Below are 17488 nucleotides of genomic sequence, written 5' to 3'. Positions count from 1 at the left end.
AACAAGAGCTATAGAACCACAAGGTTCTCCTCTGAACAGCAATCAGGAATGTGGCCCAGACCAACCTCTTCACAATCCATCTTGCACATAAAGCATGCACCACAAGGCATGGGTACAGTACAGTAGAGAGTTTAAAAACCTCCTACAACATTCTCCATATAGCCCTTACATTTTGACACAGTTCACAGCTCTCTGCCACCTTTTGAGGGCGGCTGTCGCAGACTGTTTGGAGCCTGTCAGCATTTTTTATCAACTCTGAACTTAAACATTGCTGCATAAATGTAAATCCTGCAGCAGGGCTTGTAATCGTTCAGCTAAAGATGTGTATGTTGTAGGAACTAGCTAAATGTTTGGTTAACCATAAAGGGTGCATATTATATGGGTGCACAGAGTCAAAATCCATTGGGTTGCACACCATTTTTGAACAGTTTCCATCACTTTGAGAACATCCAAAGCCCTTGTTTTCCCAGGGATTCCAGTACATCCCAGCCACTAGCGAGAGCAGCAGTGGGAACCAGGATCTTGATTTGATTCCTGAATGTGGTGTCGTGTGGACAGAATCAGTGAAGGATTCTGGCCACCCTCAATTATAACAGTTTCACCTTTCACTGAGACGAGGATGTTTCTGCGGTATTTAGGGTTTGGTCATAGGCTGAACCTAAAAAAATCTAACATCCCTTAAGTTGGCTACTGTTGCAGCTGCGGTTAACAGTCCAAGAATTCTAGCAACAGCTAGAACTGCCAATAGAGGCCTGCCTAATTGCCTAGCAAAAGTGATCATTCAATTTAATTTCAATTTGGTTTTATAGCACTTTAAACAGTAAAGCAGCTTTTCATTAAATCTGGATATAGATTCAGATTTATTCCAAATGAGCAAGCCAGAGGCCACTGTAGCAAGGAAAAACTCTCTGAGATGACATGAGGAAGAACTCTTGAGAGGAACCAGACTCAAACGAGAACCCATCCTCTTCTGGGTAACACTGACAGCCAGTCATTGCTCATTCACAAATGTATGCTATAAAGTAAAACAGGGCTAAGTGTATTGAAAGGATCTTCAGTATAAGCATGTAGCAACAGAAGCTAAACATCCCAGTTTGCCAGAACTCTCTATGTCTTTGTACCCTCCAGATATGCAAGTTTACCTAAGAGAAAAGCTTATTAACAAAAGGCTTGACTAAGTGAATTCAGCCTAGACATAAAGATGAGAAGAGCCTGTGTCTGAATCCTGAACACTAACTGGAAGGCTGCACCATAACTGTGGGAGCTTTGTAAGAAAAAGCTCTGCTTCTGCTGTAATTGTCAATATTCTACAGTGCTGTGTAAAAGTATTTGCTGATTTCTTCTGTTTTGTGTATATCTCAATCTAAATAGTTTTAGATCTTCTAATGAAATACAACATAAATCAAAGACAACCTCAGTAAACACACAATACAGTTTTTATTTATTTGTTGGGTTTTTTTTTTTAATTGAAGCAAAAAATAGTTATCCAAACCTATCACCAATGTGAAAAACTAATTGCCCCCTTAAACTTAAAATCTGGTTGTGCCACCTTTATCAGCAATAACTGCAACCAAACGTTTCCAATAACTGGAGATCAGTCTTTCACTTACTTCTAGAATGAGGACTTACTCCTATGCTTTGGATCAGTGTCTTTCTGCATCCAGTTGCGCTTTGATAACTAAAGGAGATGTTTTTTGAGCTTGGTTAAATAAATGCTCTTTTTATGCTGAGGAGGACATATCAAGCTATGAAACTTGCAGGACGTTTTAATGACTATAACCTCTTATATGCCAACATAATGACCTCTTATATGTCAACAGATCAAGGAAAATTTGATTTCTCTTTTCATCACCCGTTTAACATGTTTTTTATAAACAGTGTATGCAATATTAGTAGCTATGCTCATGTTTGCAATATTGGTAGCTATACCCATGTTTTCTTTCTTTGCATTTCAGAGTCATTTGCTGAACCTTTTTGATAATGTAAACAGAGTTGTGTTCCATGAGAAGAACTATGACCAAATACTGAGCTTTCAGTCACAGGAAGGAGAGTTGGTAAATCTGAGAGATCCTGTTAACGTCCAAGTAAGAGTTCTTGTTTCGTTTGGATTGTTAAATATATGATTTGAGGCATATTACCATTAGGTATATTAATGTAATGGGTTACATGATAAAGAATGATTAAATTATATGGAAATATACCCTTATTAAAAAATAACTATCACAATTTAAATGATTATGTTATATTGCGGATATTGACAACAATAGGTTCTGATGACCAGGGCCCATGCCTCCATGTACAGGTCCAGATTATGCCACCCATTTATTTACATATATTTGAGGCAAATGACATTTTCTCATACTGAAATTATGAGAGAAATCACAAATCGAACATTTTAGAAAATAAAGAACCCTTATTTTATATTTTTTTTTAAACACAAAAGCACTGGGGTATAAATATGAGGTGATACAGAATACAAATTGCCTTAGTCATTTATTTAAGTCTAACACAAATGAACCTGCCTGGAACAAGACTCATATATATTTTGCCCAAATGCTTAGTGAGAAAGATGGTTAGAGATGGTTATAAATTTCCCCAATGATCATGGATGGAAGTTTGCAGAAGTTGATAGCATTTGAGAATCACCTTGTGACTTCTACCCTTTTTGTCAGGGGAAGACTAGCTTGCTGCCCAGCAGCTGCTATCAGAGTGTCAATGACCATCGAGTCTCCATATTTATAATTATATGTTACCTCCCTGCAAAAGTGATTATAGGAACTGTGGGAGCACCAGGCAGGAAAATGCAAGTGGCCCTCCTGAAATTTTTTGTCTTTATTGCCATTATGTTGCCCAGTTACCTTTATATAGAAATCTTTAGTTAGATACTACCAGCATTTTTCTGGAAACAGATTCTATGGAAGATGACACAAATATTGAGCAAGAAACAATGAAGGTGTGTTTGACATACAAATTATGGTTATACAGAAAATAACCCAATCTTTACTGTTAAGTGTGGTGGAGAATCTCTGATGTTTTGAGGCTATTTTTCTCCAACAAATCTTTTTAGGATACATATTCCTGCACTCCATAAGGTAACAGGAAGTGCTAACTGAAAATATGGCTGCCTAGAAACTACTGTTGGGTTGTGGTTGGATCTTATAACAGGACAACGGTTCAGAATATACATCCAAATTCACATGAAAATAATTCACTGACTACAGAATCAAGAGACTACAGAGTTTTTAGTCATGACTGACTGAGCTGAGTGGGTTTTAACAGATAGCCATAAGTGATTTAATAGTGTTTTTAAAGAAACATTACAAACAGACCATTGTTCCACCTGATGTTGATGCTACTGACAGGTTGTCTATGTCTATGTCGATCTATTTCATCAGATCAGACCTACTTTCTCAAATGAATAGTTTACTGTGGCATAGTAAACCATACACCTTTAAATTATGGGTATGGCCCCTGAGGATAACCCCAGCATACTATGTGCATGATAGTTGTACGCAAGCAAGTGGATCATTTTGACTATAATTTACCAGAAGTATCTCTTTGAGTCTATTCAGCTTGATGTTTCAACCCAGAAAGAGATGTTTATAGATTATGCATGTTGTTTCACACCATTGTGGGAGAAAAACGTTAGCCATTCCAGCATACAACCGGCATGTAGACATAGCATGTGTCTGACGCCCATTGACTGTATGTACAGTCCCCTTGACCAGTAAGGTCAATTATTTTTTTTATTTATTTTTTTTTTATGTACAATGAGGACATTTGGGTTTGAGATAAAAAAAAAAAATGTTAGATCTAAATTCAGCTTTAATTTCCTGATATTTACATCTGTGGGTTTGTTAAACAACTTAGAACATGGCACATTTTGTTTGAACCCACCCATTTGTCAAGTTGTTAAAAATATTGGAACATGTGACTGACCGGTGTTTCTTGTTGCTTGGGTGTGCCCATGAGATTGATGGTTTAAACAATTTATATCTCAAAGTCTGGTCTTGGTTTGAGCCCTGGGTTTTGCCTGTGAACATTGCATTTGTTGTTGAAAAGGATAAACTAACATGAAGACCAGAAAGCTATGGGAGCTGTGGGAGAAAAGCAAGCCATTTTGAAACTGAGAAAAGAGGGAAAATCAACCAGAACATTAGTGTAAGCATTGGACATACAACAATTTGGAATACCTAGAAAAATAAATGATGATCCAATGATCCAAAACATACAAGTCCAGTGGTCAAGCATGGTGAAGGTAGTGTCATGGCTGCTTGTGGAACTGATTCATCTTTATTTAACTGATTCATCAACTTTATTGATGATGTAACTCATGGTGGTACCAGAAGAATGAATTCAAAATTCTACAGAAACATTCTGTTTGCCAGTTTACAGAGACATGCATCCAGTCTAATTGGGAGGAACTTAATCATGCAGCGAGACAATGACCCAAAACATACTGCCAACAAATAAATGACATCAGGGGAAAAAGTGGAAGGTTTTCAACCGGCCAAGTCAATCATCAGACTTTAAATCAATTGAGAATGCATTTCACCTCCTGAAAAGGAGACTGAAGGGCGAACCCCCCCAAAGAAACCAACAAATGAAAGAATCTGCAGGCGAAGCTTGGAAAAGCATCTTTAATATGTTCCTATAATTTTGCTCACCTAAAAATTGCGTAGTCTTCATCAAAGCTGCCATCGCGGCGGGTCGTCACGTTAAGTGCAAATCTATGCTATGTACACAGCTTTTGTACATACTTGGGTACTCATGCGATATACCTTTGGAAAGATAAGATACATGTGGTTCGTGTAATATAAACCGTTTCAAAATACAATCACAACAGCAGCTACAATCAGTGTCTATGTCAGACCACTAACATACAAATTAACACTTACAAAACTGAGGCAAGTCACTTATGAAGCCTCAAAGTAGTCCACTGATCCATAACATCCCAACAAAAACAGTCTTGTTACACTGGCAAAGGTCCACACAATCAAATCATGTAAAAATATTTAGTCCAAAACAGATTATTACAAAACACATTACGTTTAGTCCAAGACAGATTATTACTGATTATTGCTGCTTCATTTCAAACTACCGGTGGATGTGCCTAATTTTTCACATATTCTCCATTATAACTTCAGTTAGCTTGTGAATATTCCTTATTGCTTGATTTCAAAATGGCCACTGGACTCTGTGCTTTTGTTTGACACCTAATTTGAACCAATAGGAGCTTCCATGTTCTGTCCATAGCCTTCAATAGCCAATGAGAGTACGTGATGAAGGGAAGTGCCTTCCCTCTTTCCGTCTTGAAAAGCTTGAGCCTACCGCAACCGATTCTGTGGATGACTGGCCAATGAAATTCTAAAAAATATGATACGCTGCTTTAGGGGTGAGTTTCAGCACTTCAATTTAAAAGGCCCTGCATAAAGCTGCATAAGAAAGTGTAAAAGTGTGCAAAGGTTTAAATTATTAATATAAATATAAAGCTACATTGTAGATATATCTTTATATGAATATGTGATATGATAACACTTAGTGTCACCTTTCATTAGTTCCCAAAATTATGAGAAAAATCAAGAGTAGTAGTCTTTTTATCATAGGTATGTTTACATGGTTACCAAGTGCCCTTTGGAGTCTCCAAAAGTTGTTTTTGGTAAAACGTATGGACATACTCTTAGAAAATCATGTGTCAAGTATTACTTTTTTTTTTGATACTGTTATCAAATTTGAACTTGGACTAGGCAAGGCTTCATGCCGTGGTCCAATTGTGTTTTACAGATAATACCTCCCAGCGGTAGTCATTTGCAGACATCTGTATGCAAAAAAAAAAAAAAAAAAAATCAGGTGGAAAAAATCCTTCTATTTCAGTGTGTTCAAACTGCTATTACTCAATACCAGTAGCACTTCTGGCAAAAAAAAATGTGACACCTTTCAAAAGTTCACTTCAGAGTGTCACCTTTCAAAAGAGACCAAAACCATGCATTTACTCCAAATGGTTCAAGATCAGCTTTAATTTTACTTTGGGTATGCCATGTATAGGTGTTTTAGGCTCATTGTACAAGAGTTTTAAGATTAACACATCTAGATGTAAATATCAAGAAATAAAATTTATCATCTCATATTAATCTTTTGATCTCAAACCCAAATATTTTCAGTGTATATCAAACACAAAACAACTGGCCTTGCCGTTCCAGTACTTTTGGAGGGGACTATCTTTGTGGACAATATGGTGCTATTTTCTCCCATTGTGCGGTTTTGAATCCTTCTTTGTCAAATCTAAAGTGATTTCAAATGAGTATGCACAGTAGAGCATACTACTAGTAGAGCAACTACTGGATCAGTTAATTGGCTGAAATTGAGGTGAGATCAGCCAAAATTAAGAGCTGAAAACATGACTCTGAAATCAGTGATCCCACTCAGAGGTTTGTACTGAGGTGTGAAGAGGCGGGTCAGGGTTTCCTGGAGAAACAGCCTTATGTTTATTAGTGTGTGCTGTTTTTTAATGTAAGGGGGTATATGGGAAATACACTGTTACCTCATTCATTAGATTTTAAACTAAATAATGAAATACTTTATTACAGTAATACACTAATACACTTTTATTTAAAATGTAACCGTAATACAGCAAAAACATTACTTATTTTGTATTCCTTTACGTCCAAATTTATAATAAATTAATAATTATAATGATAACCAGTGATATCAAGTAAAAATATCGTGAATAAAGGAAAATCTCTCTAATATTTCTCACTATGAGTGTCACATAAAGAGACAGAGACATACAGTATGCAATTTCAGTACAGCTTCTACAATTGGGTAAAGCAATGCCCCAGGACCCGAGACAGGTGAGAAGCAGAGGAGCCACGGCACAGACATGGGGAATACCTGCAGGAAGCAGGTGATGGTTTGATGACATCCTCAATGGGATCTGGTGGTACAACTGGGACAGGCTTACTGGGGTGGGGGGGGGGGGTCTGGGCTGGGACAGGCTCGCTGGGGTCGGGTGACCACGCTAGGACAGGCTCACCGGGATAGGGTGGTGAGGCTGGGACAGGCTTGCCGAGGTTAGGTGGCGGGGCTGGGACAGGCTAACCAGGGTCAGGTGATGGAGCTGTGGTGCTCTGGCAGGAATGGAGATTTGAGGCCTCGGGCATGAGTAGAGTGTTGGAGGCCTCACTGTTTGCCTCTGACTTGAGTGCATCATGGGAGGCCACGCCATTGGCCTCAGGTAGGAGCAGGATGTGGGAGGCTGCGACATTGGCCTCTGACTTGAGCGGGTCGTAGGAGGACGCACAGTTGGCCTCAGGCAGTAGCAAAACATGGGAGGCCATGTGGGAGGCCATCAGTTTTCAGCTTATTTTATTCACACACATGCACGTACAGACACAGCTTTGTCCTGGTTGCTGTCTATCTCTCCCGAGGTGTCTCTCCCCTTTTTATCCTTTTATCCTCCTCACTGCAACACAGAACATCCATTAATAGAATTCAATTCTATGAATGAATGAGCAAGCCAGAGGCGACGGTGGCAAGGAAAAACTCCCTGAGATGATATGAGGAAGAAACCTTGAGAGGAACCAGACTCAAAAGGGAACTCATTCTAATCTGGGTAGCACTGGATAGCACAATTATAAATAATTCCCTTCTATAAATGTGCTATTACTACATGGTCAAATAATACAATTGTGTAACCAGGAAAATTAATTACAGTTTTTACATGAAGTCTGTTTTGTTGAATCTATCCACTGTTCACTAATGGAGACTTGAGTGCAAAACTGTTTGTGGCAATTGTACTCCTGTCTGTCATAGCATAACTGTGCTCTAAAGCCATCTTTATGGTTTTTAAGTGGTACCATCCAATCTGTAATCTTTGATCTTTAGGCTGCACCATGCGGGGCCAGCAGCAGCATGTGACCTTCCAATTGATGAGAACTCCAACCAGAAGTAGGGCATCAGGATGGATTAGTCAGGTCCAGAGAGCAGAAGGGTCAGGATCACTGGTATCTCAGGAGTAGTATATGTAGCTCAGAAAGAGAGAGGGAGAAATGAGTGCAAGCAGGGACTCAAGACTAGCTGTGTCAGCAAAACTAAAAGGGAGAGCTAGAAGGTAACACAGACATGAGGGCACCCTGGGACATACGGCAGCCAGCCACTCCACCATCAACAAACCTGGGTGAACGTGTGAAAGTGAGAGGGCGATAGCCTCCAAACATCCTAGTTCACCACAGCACTCTATGCCTGTGAGTTCTCTAGATCTGATCTTGTACCTAAGAAATAACTCTTGAGCTTGACTAAACAAATATGCTTGACTTAACAAATATGTTTTCAGCCTAGACTTAAACACTGAGACTGTGTCTCAAACACTAATTGCCAGGCTGTTCCATAACTGTGGGGCTTTGTAAGAGAAAGCTCTTCTCCCTGCTGTATCCTTCACTATTCAAGGTGCCAACAAATATCCTGCACCTTTTGATCAAAGTAGGTGTGGCGGATCATAAAAGACCAAAAGTTTACTCAGGTATTGTGGCACAAGATCATTTAGTGCTTTATAGGTCAATACTTTATTAATCACTGCAAAATTTTACTGGGAGCCAGTGCAGTGTGGATAAAATAGGGGTGATGTGGCCATATCTTCTGGTTCTAGGAAAGACTCTTGCAGCTTCATTCTGGACTAACTGGAGTTTGTTTATCTACCTATTGGAACAGCCAGTGTCATGTAATGGAGACTGATGTAAATGCAGTTGAAGCTTTTATTTAAGAGACAGGCAGACAAATTCAAAAAGGAAGGCAAAACGTACTCGAGCGCATGCGAGGAGTCAGGTGATCGACAAACAGGCATAAGCAACACTTAACCGAGAAACATTAATGCGAGGACAAAAACAGGATCAAAATCATGAAGTGAGAACAAACATCAAAAAAAGGCTCAGTAGTGTACTGGCAGACAACACAGAAACACTCAATACATCGCATTTGAACAAAGACACATGGGGGGTTTAATTACTAAACCAAATCAAGGGGATAACACAAAACAGCTGATTACAATGATGAACATAAGGGAAACAACCAATGACCATACAGGGCTTGGAGACCGGACAGAAACCATAACAAAACACACACGAGATTGTAAACAAAGTCAATGTCAAAGAAAACCCGGAAGCACATACTGTCGCGCTTTGGGCAGTTAATGCACTCTGAATGCTTCTAGCTCAGCACAAGGGGAATAACGTGACAGCCAGACAATAAGGCATTACAATAATCGAACCTAGAGATGATAAAAGCATGAACAAATTTTTCTGCCATTGTATTTCAGTGACATTATATTTCTTTTCTTATTTATTGACTGGAGTCAATAATCACACCAAGGTCTTTTACTGCTGCACATGATGAAACAGAAAGGCCATCCATAGTTACTATGTAATCAGAAAGCTTCCTTCTATCTGTATGTGGTCCCTGTACTTCTGTTTTGTCTGAATTAAGTAAAATTAAGTTAATAAGCATCCAGTGTCTAATGTCCTTTACACATTCCTAAACTTTATTCAGCTGGTGTCTGTCATCTGGCTTTGCAGAAACATACAACTGTATGTCATCAGCATAACAGTGGAAGTTAACCCCAAGTTTACGAATAATTTTACACAGAGGTAGCATATATAAAGAAATAAGCAGTGGGCCTAAAACAGAACCTTGTGGAGCACCAAACATTACCTTAGTATGCATAGAGAAATCACAAGTTACATCTCTGAACTGATAGCAATCAGTCAAATAAGACCTGAGCCAGGAGAGGGCCATTCAATTCAATTCAATTCAATTCAATTCAATTTTATTTGTATAGTGCTTTTTACAATAGACATTGTCTCAAAGCAGCTTTACAGAAATATCAACATGGTATACAGATATAAAAGGTGTGAATTTATCCCAACTGAGCAAGCCACTGAGTGGCGACGGTGGCAAGGAAAAACTCCCTAAGATGTTTTAAGAGGAAGAAACCTTGAGAGGAACCTGACTCAGAAGGGAACCCATCCTCATCTGGGTAACAATAGATAGTGTGAAAAAGTTCATTATGGATTTATATGAAGTCTGTATGGCCTTAGGAGCAGCCGTAGTCCCAGCAGTCTGGAATTAGAGAAGATTTGAGCTCCATCCAGAGGCAGAAAGGATCTGGATCTCTAGTATCTCCATAAATTCGTGGGGGCTCGGCGGAAGGAGAGAGGGAGAAAAAAGATTATTATGACTGCGAAGTAGTAGAACAAAATCTAGTCAGGGTAGGCCTGAGTAAACAAATACGTTTTAAGCCTAGACTTAAACACTGAGACTGTGTCTGAGTCCCGAACACTAATAGGAAGATTCCCTTAATGCCAACAATGTTTTCTAGTCTACCAAGGAGAATAGTATGATCAGTGGTATCAAAAGCTGCACTAATATCAAGGAAAGCAAGCAAGGAGACACAACCCTGATCAGAGGCCAGTAGTAGGTTATTTACCACTTTAACCAGCACTGTCTCTGTGCTATGATAAGGCCTAAATCCTGACTGATACATTTCATGAATGTTATTACTATGTAGGTACAAGCAACATTTTTTAAGATCTTGGAGCTAAAGGGGAGGTTTGATATTGGCCTCTAGTTGGACAATGGACAGGGGTCGAGGTCAAGTTTTTTATTCAGGGGTTAGATAACTGCTAGTTTCAATGATTTAGGTACATAATCAGGGCTAAGGGAAGAATTTATTACTTTTAGAAGGGGTTTGATTACTACTGGAATAATCTGTTTGCAGAAACATGTAGGTAAGGGATCTATTATACAAGTTGATTTTGGTTAAGAAATTAATTAAATTAGTTCGCTCTCTCGAAGGGAAGTAAAACATTCTAATCGTTGATTTGATATTGTTATATTATTATTGTCATATCACAGCAAACCAGCAATTACATTTCCCAGGCTGCACCACAAACTACAAACATGGCCGAAAAGGACTACACTTCCCGTACAAACACACACACACACACACACGCTCACCTTCTCTGGAGTTCTAACTACACACACCTACACCCAATCTCACACACACTCACAACACAGCTTATAAGAGACCTTGTGAACATTTGAACTTTGTGAAGTAACATTCAGCTGCCTAGTCTCTGTCCTTGTCTAAGCCTTTTTATCGTGTTTTGCCATTCTGAGTTTTGACCTTTGTCTCCTTTGACTTCGATTCTCTGCTCTGCCTAGTTTTGCCTTTTTGCCTGAACGCCTGCCCTCTGCCTGTTTTTTGACTACGGATTTCTGCCTTACCCTTAGATTTGTTGTTATTAAATCTGCCAAACCTGCACTTGCTTCTGTCTCTGCCTCCATTTCGTGACAATTATCTACAGTGTTACTTATAAGACTGTCTGGTTTTTATTTAATAGTCTGAATTATTTGTCTAATATTTTCAATTTTGCCGATGAAAAAAATCATTGCTGCTATATAATGAGCGTGTGCATGTTTCTTTGGTGGTCTTATTCCTAGTTCATTTTGCTACAGTATTAAATAAATATGTAGTATTATTTTTGTTATATTTACATTTACATTTATTCATTTAGCAGACGCTTTTATCCAAAGCGACTTACAAGTATATATATATATATATATATATATATATATATATATATATATATATATATATATATATATATACAATGTATATATCTTTGGCATCCTTCCGTTTTCGGGAGACGATGGTGTAGCATCCGTTTCGGGTGAATTTATTTGCACCTTCTTGAGTGGCTGTACAAGCCAACCCATGAGTGGCAGTCCCGGTTGCAGTTGCCGCAGACAAATTGAGTTGCACGCTGTGGCTGAAATTGCCGCACCTTCCTCCTGTCTCTCTTGTCGGCAAGGTGCGTAAACCTGTCCTTCTCCGCTTTCTGAGTGCCCCGTCTAACGGCAAAAATGCCATTCTGTATGGTCTTCAGTGCTGGATTCCCATGAACTAGGATTGATGCCGCATAATCTCATGTCCTTCTTGCAGACATCTTTGAATCGCAGTCGGGGGCGTCCAGTTAGCCGTGAACCCTCAGCCAGCTCACCATTCAGAAGACCTTTGGGAATGCGACCAGGCGACCAATCCTTCTAACGTGGCCAAGCCAACGGAGACGCTTCTCACAGAGGATGGCAAACATGCTGCTCGTGTTGGTGCGTTCTGGAACTTCTGTATCGGGTACTCTGTCCTGCCACTGTATATGGAGGATGCGTCGTAGGCACCTCAGGTGAAAGCTGTTGAGCTTCCTCTCTTGCCTAGCGTAGGTTGTCCAAGTCTCACTACCGTAGAGGAGTGTGCTTAAAACGCAGGCCTGATGTCTATCAGGAGTGTTTACGCAGCTTGGTGTCTACGCAGCTTGGTTTTCACAGTAAGGTTGGAGTTTTGCCACACCCTGTGATTTAGTCTGGCCATGACTCCTGCAGCCTTGGCAATCCTACGATTTACCTCTGCATCGGTGGAGAGTGAACAGGATATAGTCGACCTGAGGTAGGTGAAGCTCTCCGCAACCTCCAGGTTGCATCCATCTATGGCAATTTTGGGAGGATGGTCTGTGCCTTGAGCCATGACGTTGGTCTTCTTGAGGCTAATGGTCAACCCAAACTCCTTGCAGGCTTGGGAGAGGCGACTTACAAGCTGCTGCAAACCTTCCTCCGTATGTGAGATCAGAGCTGCGTCATCGGCGAAAAGCATCTCACGTAGGAGTACCTCAACGACTTTGGTCTTGGCAAGAAGGCGGGAGATCGCAAGTTGAAGAGCTTGCCGTCAGACCTGGTGTGTATGTAGACTCCCTCACTGCAGTCTCTGAAGGCATATTGGAGGAGCATGGAGAAGAAGATACCAAAAAGTGTGGGCGCAAGGACACAACCTTATTTAACTCCGCTGCTAACTGGAAAAGCATCAGACGTTGCACCGTTGAAGCAGACTGTGCTGTGCATGTCCTCATGGAATGCGATGACTGCCAGAAGTTGTGGTGGACATCCGATCTTCTTCAGTAGTTTGAAAAGTCCGCTCCAGCTAACCAGGTCAAATGCCTTGGTCAAATCAATGAAGGGCTTCTGCTGCTCTTGACATTTCTCCTGAAGCTGGCGTAGTCAGAATTGACCGGGAGAGTTGACCGGCCAGCTCGGAAGCCACCCCGAGACTCTGTGTTGCAATCTGCACTGTGATAGCTGCGGGTGAGGAGAACGCTTGCAAGGTCTGCACGACTGGTGATGACTAAATCTAACTGGTGCCAATGGCGGGAGTGTGGGTGCCTCCAAGACACCTTGTGAATCTCCTTACACTTGAAGAAGGTGTTTGTGATGCAGAGGCTGTGGAAACAGCACAATTCTAGCAGTTGCTGACCATTTTCATTGATCTTTCCACATCCCTGAGAACCAAGGCAGGTGGGCCAGGCCTCATGATCAGCTCCTACCCTAGCATTAAAGTCCCCAAGCAGATAACGGCTTTCAACACTGGGTATCCTGGAAATCACTACATGTAAGGCCTCGTAGAACTGGTCCTTTTCATCTGGAGTTGAGCATAGTGTCAGGGCGTATGCGCTGATGATGTTGGCTGGGCCCGAGTCTGTAGACAAGCGGAGGGAGAGGATTCTTTCTGTGCCTGATGACGGTGGCTCGATGAAGGGGACAAGCGAGTTCTTCACAGCGAATCCAACACCATGCTGACGTGATTCGTGCGAGGGCTTCCCTTGCCAAAAGAACGTGTAACAAACTTCTCTTATAGTGCTGCTGTCAGCCAGTCGAGTTTCCTGAAGGCAGGCCACGTCGACGTTGAGTCTTGAGAGATCCTTGTCAATGATGGCAGTCTGGCATGCGTCGTCGATATGCTGAGATCAGCAGTGAGACCAGGACACATGGTCCTGACATTCCAGCTTACTTCCAGTTCATTCCAGCTTCCAGCTGGAGTCTTCTTGTGTTTTCCTTGCTTGCCTGGTGCAGAATTTGTGGCCTACTTGTCGAGATGATTATCTAAGCTCCACGCACCCAAGTGAAGCAGGCAAGCCATGGCGGGACAGCACCTTATTGGCTGGGGGCTGCCCAGCTTAAGGCGGGCGGTAGCTGTCCAGTGAAATACAATGATCTCTCCCACCGACAGAAGCGGCCCCTGGCGCCCGTTTCCTTTGCCAATCGGATGAGCTTAAAACCGGTAACTGCCGCTTCCCGTGTTGTATCGGCGCCTTGCGGTGTCGCTGGAGTGTCCTGTCCATTTGAGCTACAAAAGCTTGGGCAGGGTGATATGGAGGATCAGCTATTGCCCATGCAGCAGACTCCCTCTCTCCACGCAGCTGGTGAACCCAAGGGAACGACGAAAGCCGATACAGCACCAACAACATCGCAGGAGTTGCCAGGACAAGACTACATTTGGACTCCGGCTCCTGATTTGACCTCGAGGTTTACTCCTGAAGCCTTTTCCATGCCTAGGATGGATGTAGCCACAAGGCAGCGGAGGTTTGAAGTTTTCCTTCTACTGTGAGCAACTGGTTTTAAGGTGCCAGTGACCCGCCTTTGCCCCTTCTCCTATCTGTAAAAGCAGGTCCACTGGGCTTAGAAACTAAGCCACTCGAGCAGGCCAGGAGATGGACTTGGTTGTCAGAGGCTACATGAGATGCACGCCACGGGAGCATTTTATGATGGGAGCTCAACCCCAGCACCACCCCGGCTATGACAACCTTGGACCTCATATATATATATATATATATATATATATATATATATATATATATATATATATATATATATATATACACACACACACACACACACACACACACACACACACATACGTAGTGCAAATCTAATACTAATCTGTTACATACTATCATATCACAGCAAACCAGTGACTACATTTCCCATCCTGCACTGCAGCCTACAAACATGGCCGCCATGGACTGCAATTCCCAGAACACTCATTCATTCTAATCACGCACACCTGCATCCAATCTCACACACGCACTCTACAGTATAAAGAGACTGTTTTCTAACAATGTCTTTGCGAAGTATTAGTGGTATTACTGTACCAAGCAATTATACCCTGTTCCTCGGGTTGTTTTATGGTTCTTGGTCTTGTTTCTCGTTCTCTATTCTAGCCTTGCCAGTTTCTTGACCTCGCTATTGTTTCGTGTTTTGGATTTGTCTGCCTGTCTCTCTCTCTCATTTAAGTTTTATCTGCATTTGCATCCGTTCTAACCTTCATTACGAGGAATATGTGACACATATAGTGCAAGGGAATGTAATGTAATGGAAGAAGATGTTGGATGTGTTGAATAACTATAAAATTACTAATCTGTGTATTGCACATAATTATTGCTCAATGGGGCAATTTTAACTGTTCATGAGATGGATAGCCTGAGGGAAACAGCTATTCCTGTGCCTGATGGTTCTGGTGCTTAGGCCTCTGAAGCAACAGCCAGAAGGCATCAGTTCAGAAAGGTAGTGGGCAGGGTGAGTGGGGTCCAGAGTGATTTTTCCAGCCTTTTTTCTCATTCTGGATTCACCAGTAATCCTCTCAGCAGTCTGAACTGTACTTTGTAGTCTTCTGATATCTGATCCAAATCAGACAGTTATTGAAGTGCAGAGGACAGACTCAATGACTGCTGAGTAGAAGTGTATCAATAGCACCTGTGGCAGGTTGAACTTCCACAAATGGCAAAGGAAATCCAACCTCTGCTGGACCTTTTTTTTATAGTGGAGTCAATGTGGGTCTCCCATTTCAGATCCTGTGAGATGGTAGTGCCCAGGAACCTGAATGACTCCACTGTTCCCACAGTGCTTTTTAGAATAGTGAGGGGGGTCAGTGTTGGGGTGTTCCTCCACAATAATCTCCACTGTTTTGAGCATGTTCAGCTCAAGGTTGCTTTGATTGCACCAGACAGCCAGCTGTTTAACCACTCTTCTGTATGCAGACTCATCGTCATCTTGGATGATCTGCAAACTTCAGGAGATTGACAGAGAGCTTGGTGTAGAGGGAATAGAGTAGTGGGGAGTGCACACATCCCTGGGGCTCAGCAATGCTGATTGTACAGTTGCTGAAAGTGAATTTCTCCTGTCTCACAAGCTGCTGCCTGTCCATCAGAAAGCTGGTAATCCACTGACAGATAGATGTGGGAACAGAGAGCTGGTGTAGTTTAGTCTGGAGTATAGCTGGGAGGATGGTGTCCACTGAAGTCCACAAAAAGGATCCTTGCATATGTCCCTGGTCTGTCCAGATGTTGCAGTGATGCAATGTTGATTGCATCCACCACAGATCTGTTTGCTCAAAAAGCAAATTGAAGGGGATCTAGAAAGTGTCCAGTGAAGACCTTCAGGTGGACCATCACCAGGCTCTCAAATGATTTCATGACCACAGACATCAGCGCAACAGGTCTGTAGTCATTTAGTCCTGTGATTTTTGCTTTCTTTGGGACAGGAATGATGATTGAATGTTTGAAGCATCATGGGATTTCACACTGCTCCAGTGATCTATTGAAGATCTTTGTGAAGATGGGGCCAACTGGTTAGCACAGGGGGCCAGCTGGTTAGCACTGAGACACGTGTGTGAAATGCCATCTGGGCCTGAAGCTTTCCTAGTATTTTGTTTCTGAAAGACATGGCACACCTCTTCTTCACAGACCTTAAGTGCAGTTTGAATATCAGGAGGTGGAGGAGGGGGATTGCAGGAGGTGTTGGCGTTTGTGTGAAGTGAAGGTCACAGCGGGTGTGGGGTGTGAGATTGGACCTTTCAAATTTACAGTAGAACACATTCAGGCCATCAGCCAGTTGTTGGTCCACCAAACGGTTAGGGTAGTAGTCCTGTAATTCGTAACTGTCATGTACCGTAGGTGGAGACAGAAGCAGTTGCGAGTAACAGAATCAAAGCAGAATAATCCAATGGGAAAGACAAAGTTCCTGGTTGTGAAACGGGCAGGGGTCAGGCGATCAGGCAAACAAACAAAACGAGGTTAGGCAGAAATCGAGGTCAGGGACGGAAATACTGGTCAAGGTCACTTAATCAAAACTCGCAATGAATGGCTTGGATAATGGCAGAGAGCAAGTCTACTGAACGTTTACTTCACAAAGTCTGTTTGGTTCCAAAGTCTCTTAAGTGCTGTGGTGAGAGTATGTGTGTGATTGGATGCAGGTGTGTGCGATTAGAACTCCGGGGTGGGCAAGTGCATGTGTGTGTGGGAAGTGTAGTTCTCAGCGGCCATGTTTGTAGTCCGCAGTGCCTTCTGGGAAACTGAGTGTCATTTCACTTTATTACACATAACTTTATTTATGGACTTTAATGTTGTGAATTCTTTATATTTCCGGGTTTCTTGAGTTAATACTGATTGATGTCTGGTGAAAATTTCATGTGAATAGCCTCATTGGAAATATACTTACTGAAAAAATGTTGACACATTCAATGCTTATTTCCCCCACTGTACTTCGCTCACAGCAAAGAAACGTGAGGGTATAAATGTACAAAATAATCAAGGCACAAACTGAAAATAGACAAGAA

At 41.7% G+C, this 17488-nt stretch overlaps 1 protein-coding gene across 1 annotated transcript in view; it reads left to right on the top strand.

Moving 5' to 3' along the window:
• dnah5l (dynein, axonemal, heavy chain 5 like) overlaps positions 1-17488 on the top strand; it is a 311233-nt gene that overhangs the window by 118070 nt on the left and 175675 nt on the right. Inside the window, exon 40 of the mRNA XM_053621829.1 lies at positions 1956-2084. Coding sequence (XP_053477804.1) covers positions 1956-2084 — 129 coding nt within the window. The remainder of the gene's footprint in view (positions 1-1955; positions 2085-17488) is intronic.

This window comes from Ictalurus furcatus, chromosome 1, assembly GCF_023375685.1.
Source record: "Ictalurus furcatus strain D&B chromosome 1, Billie_1.0, whole genome shotgun sequence".
Lineage (NCBI taxonomy): Eukaryota > Metazoa > Chordata > Actinopteri > Siluriformes > Ictaluridae > Ictalurus > Ictalurus furcatus.
Note: the sequence above shows the minus strand (reverse complement) of the source record. Positions and strands in the feature narration are given on the sequence as shown.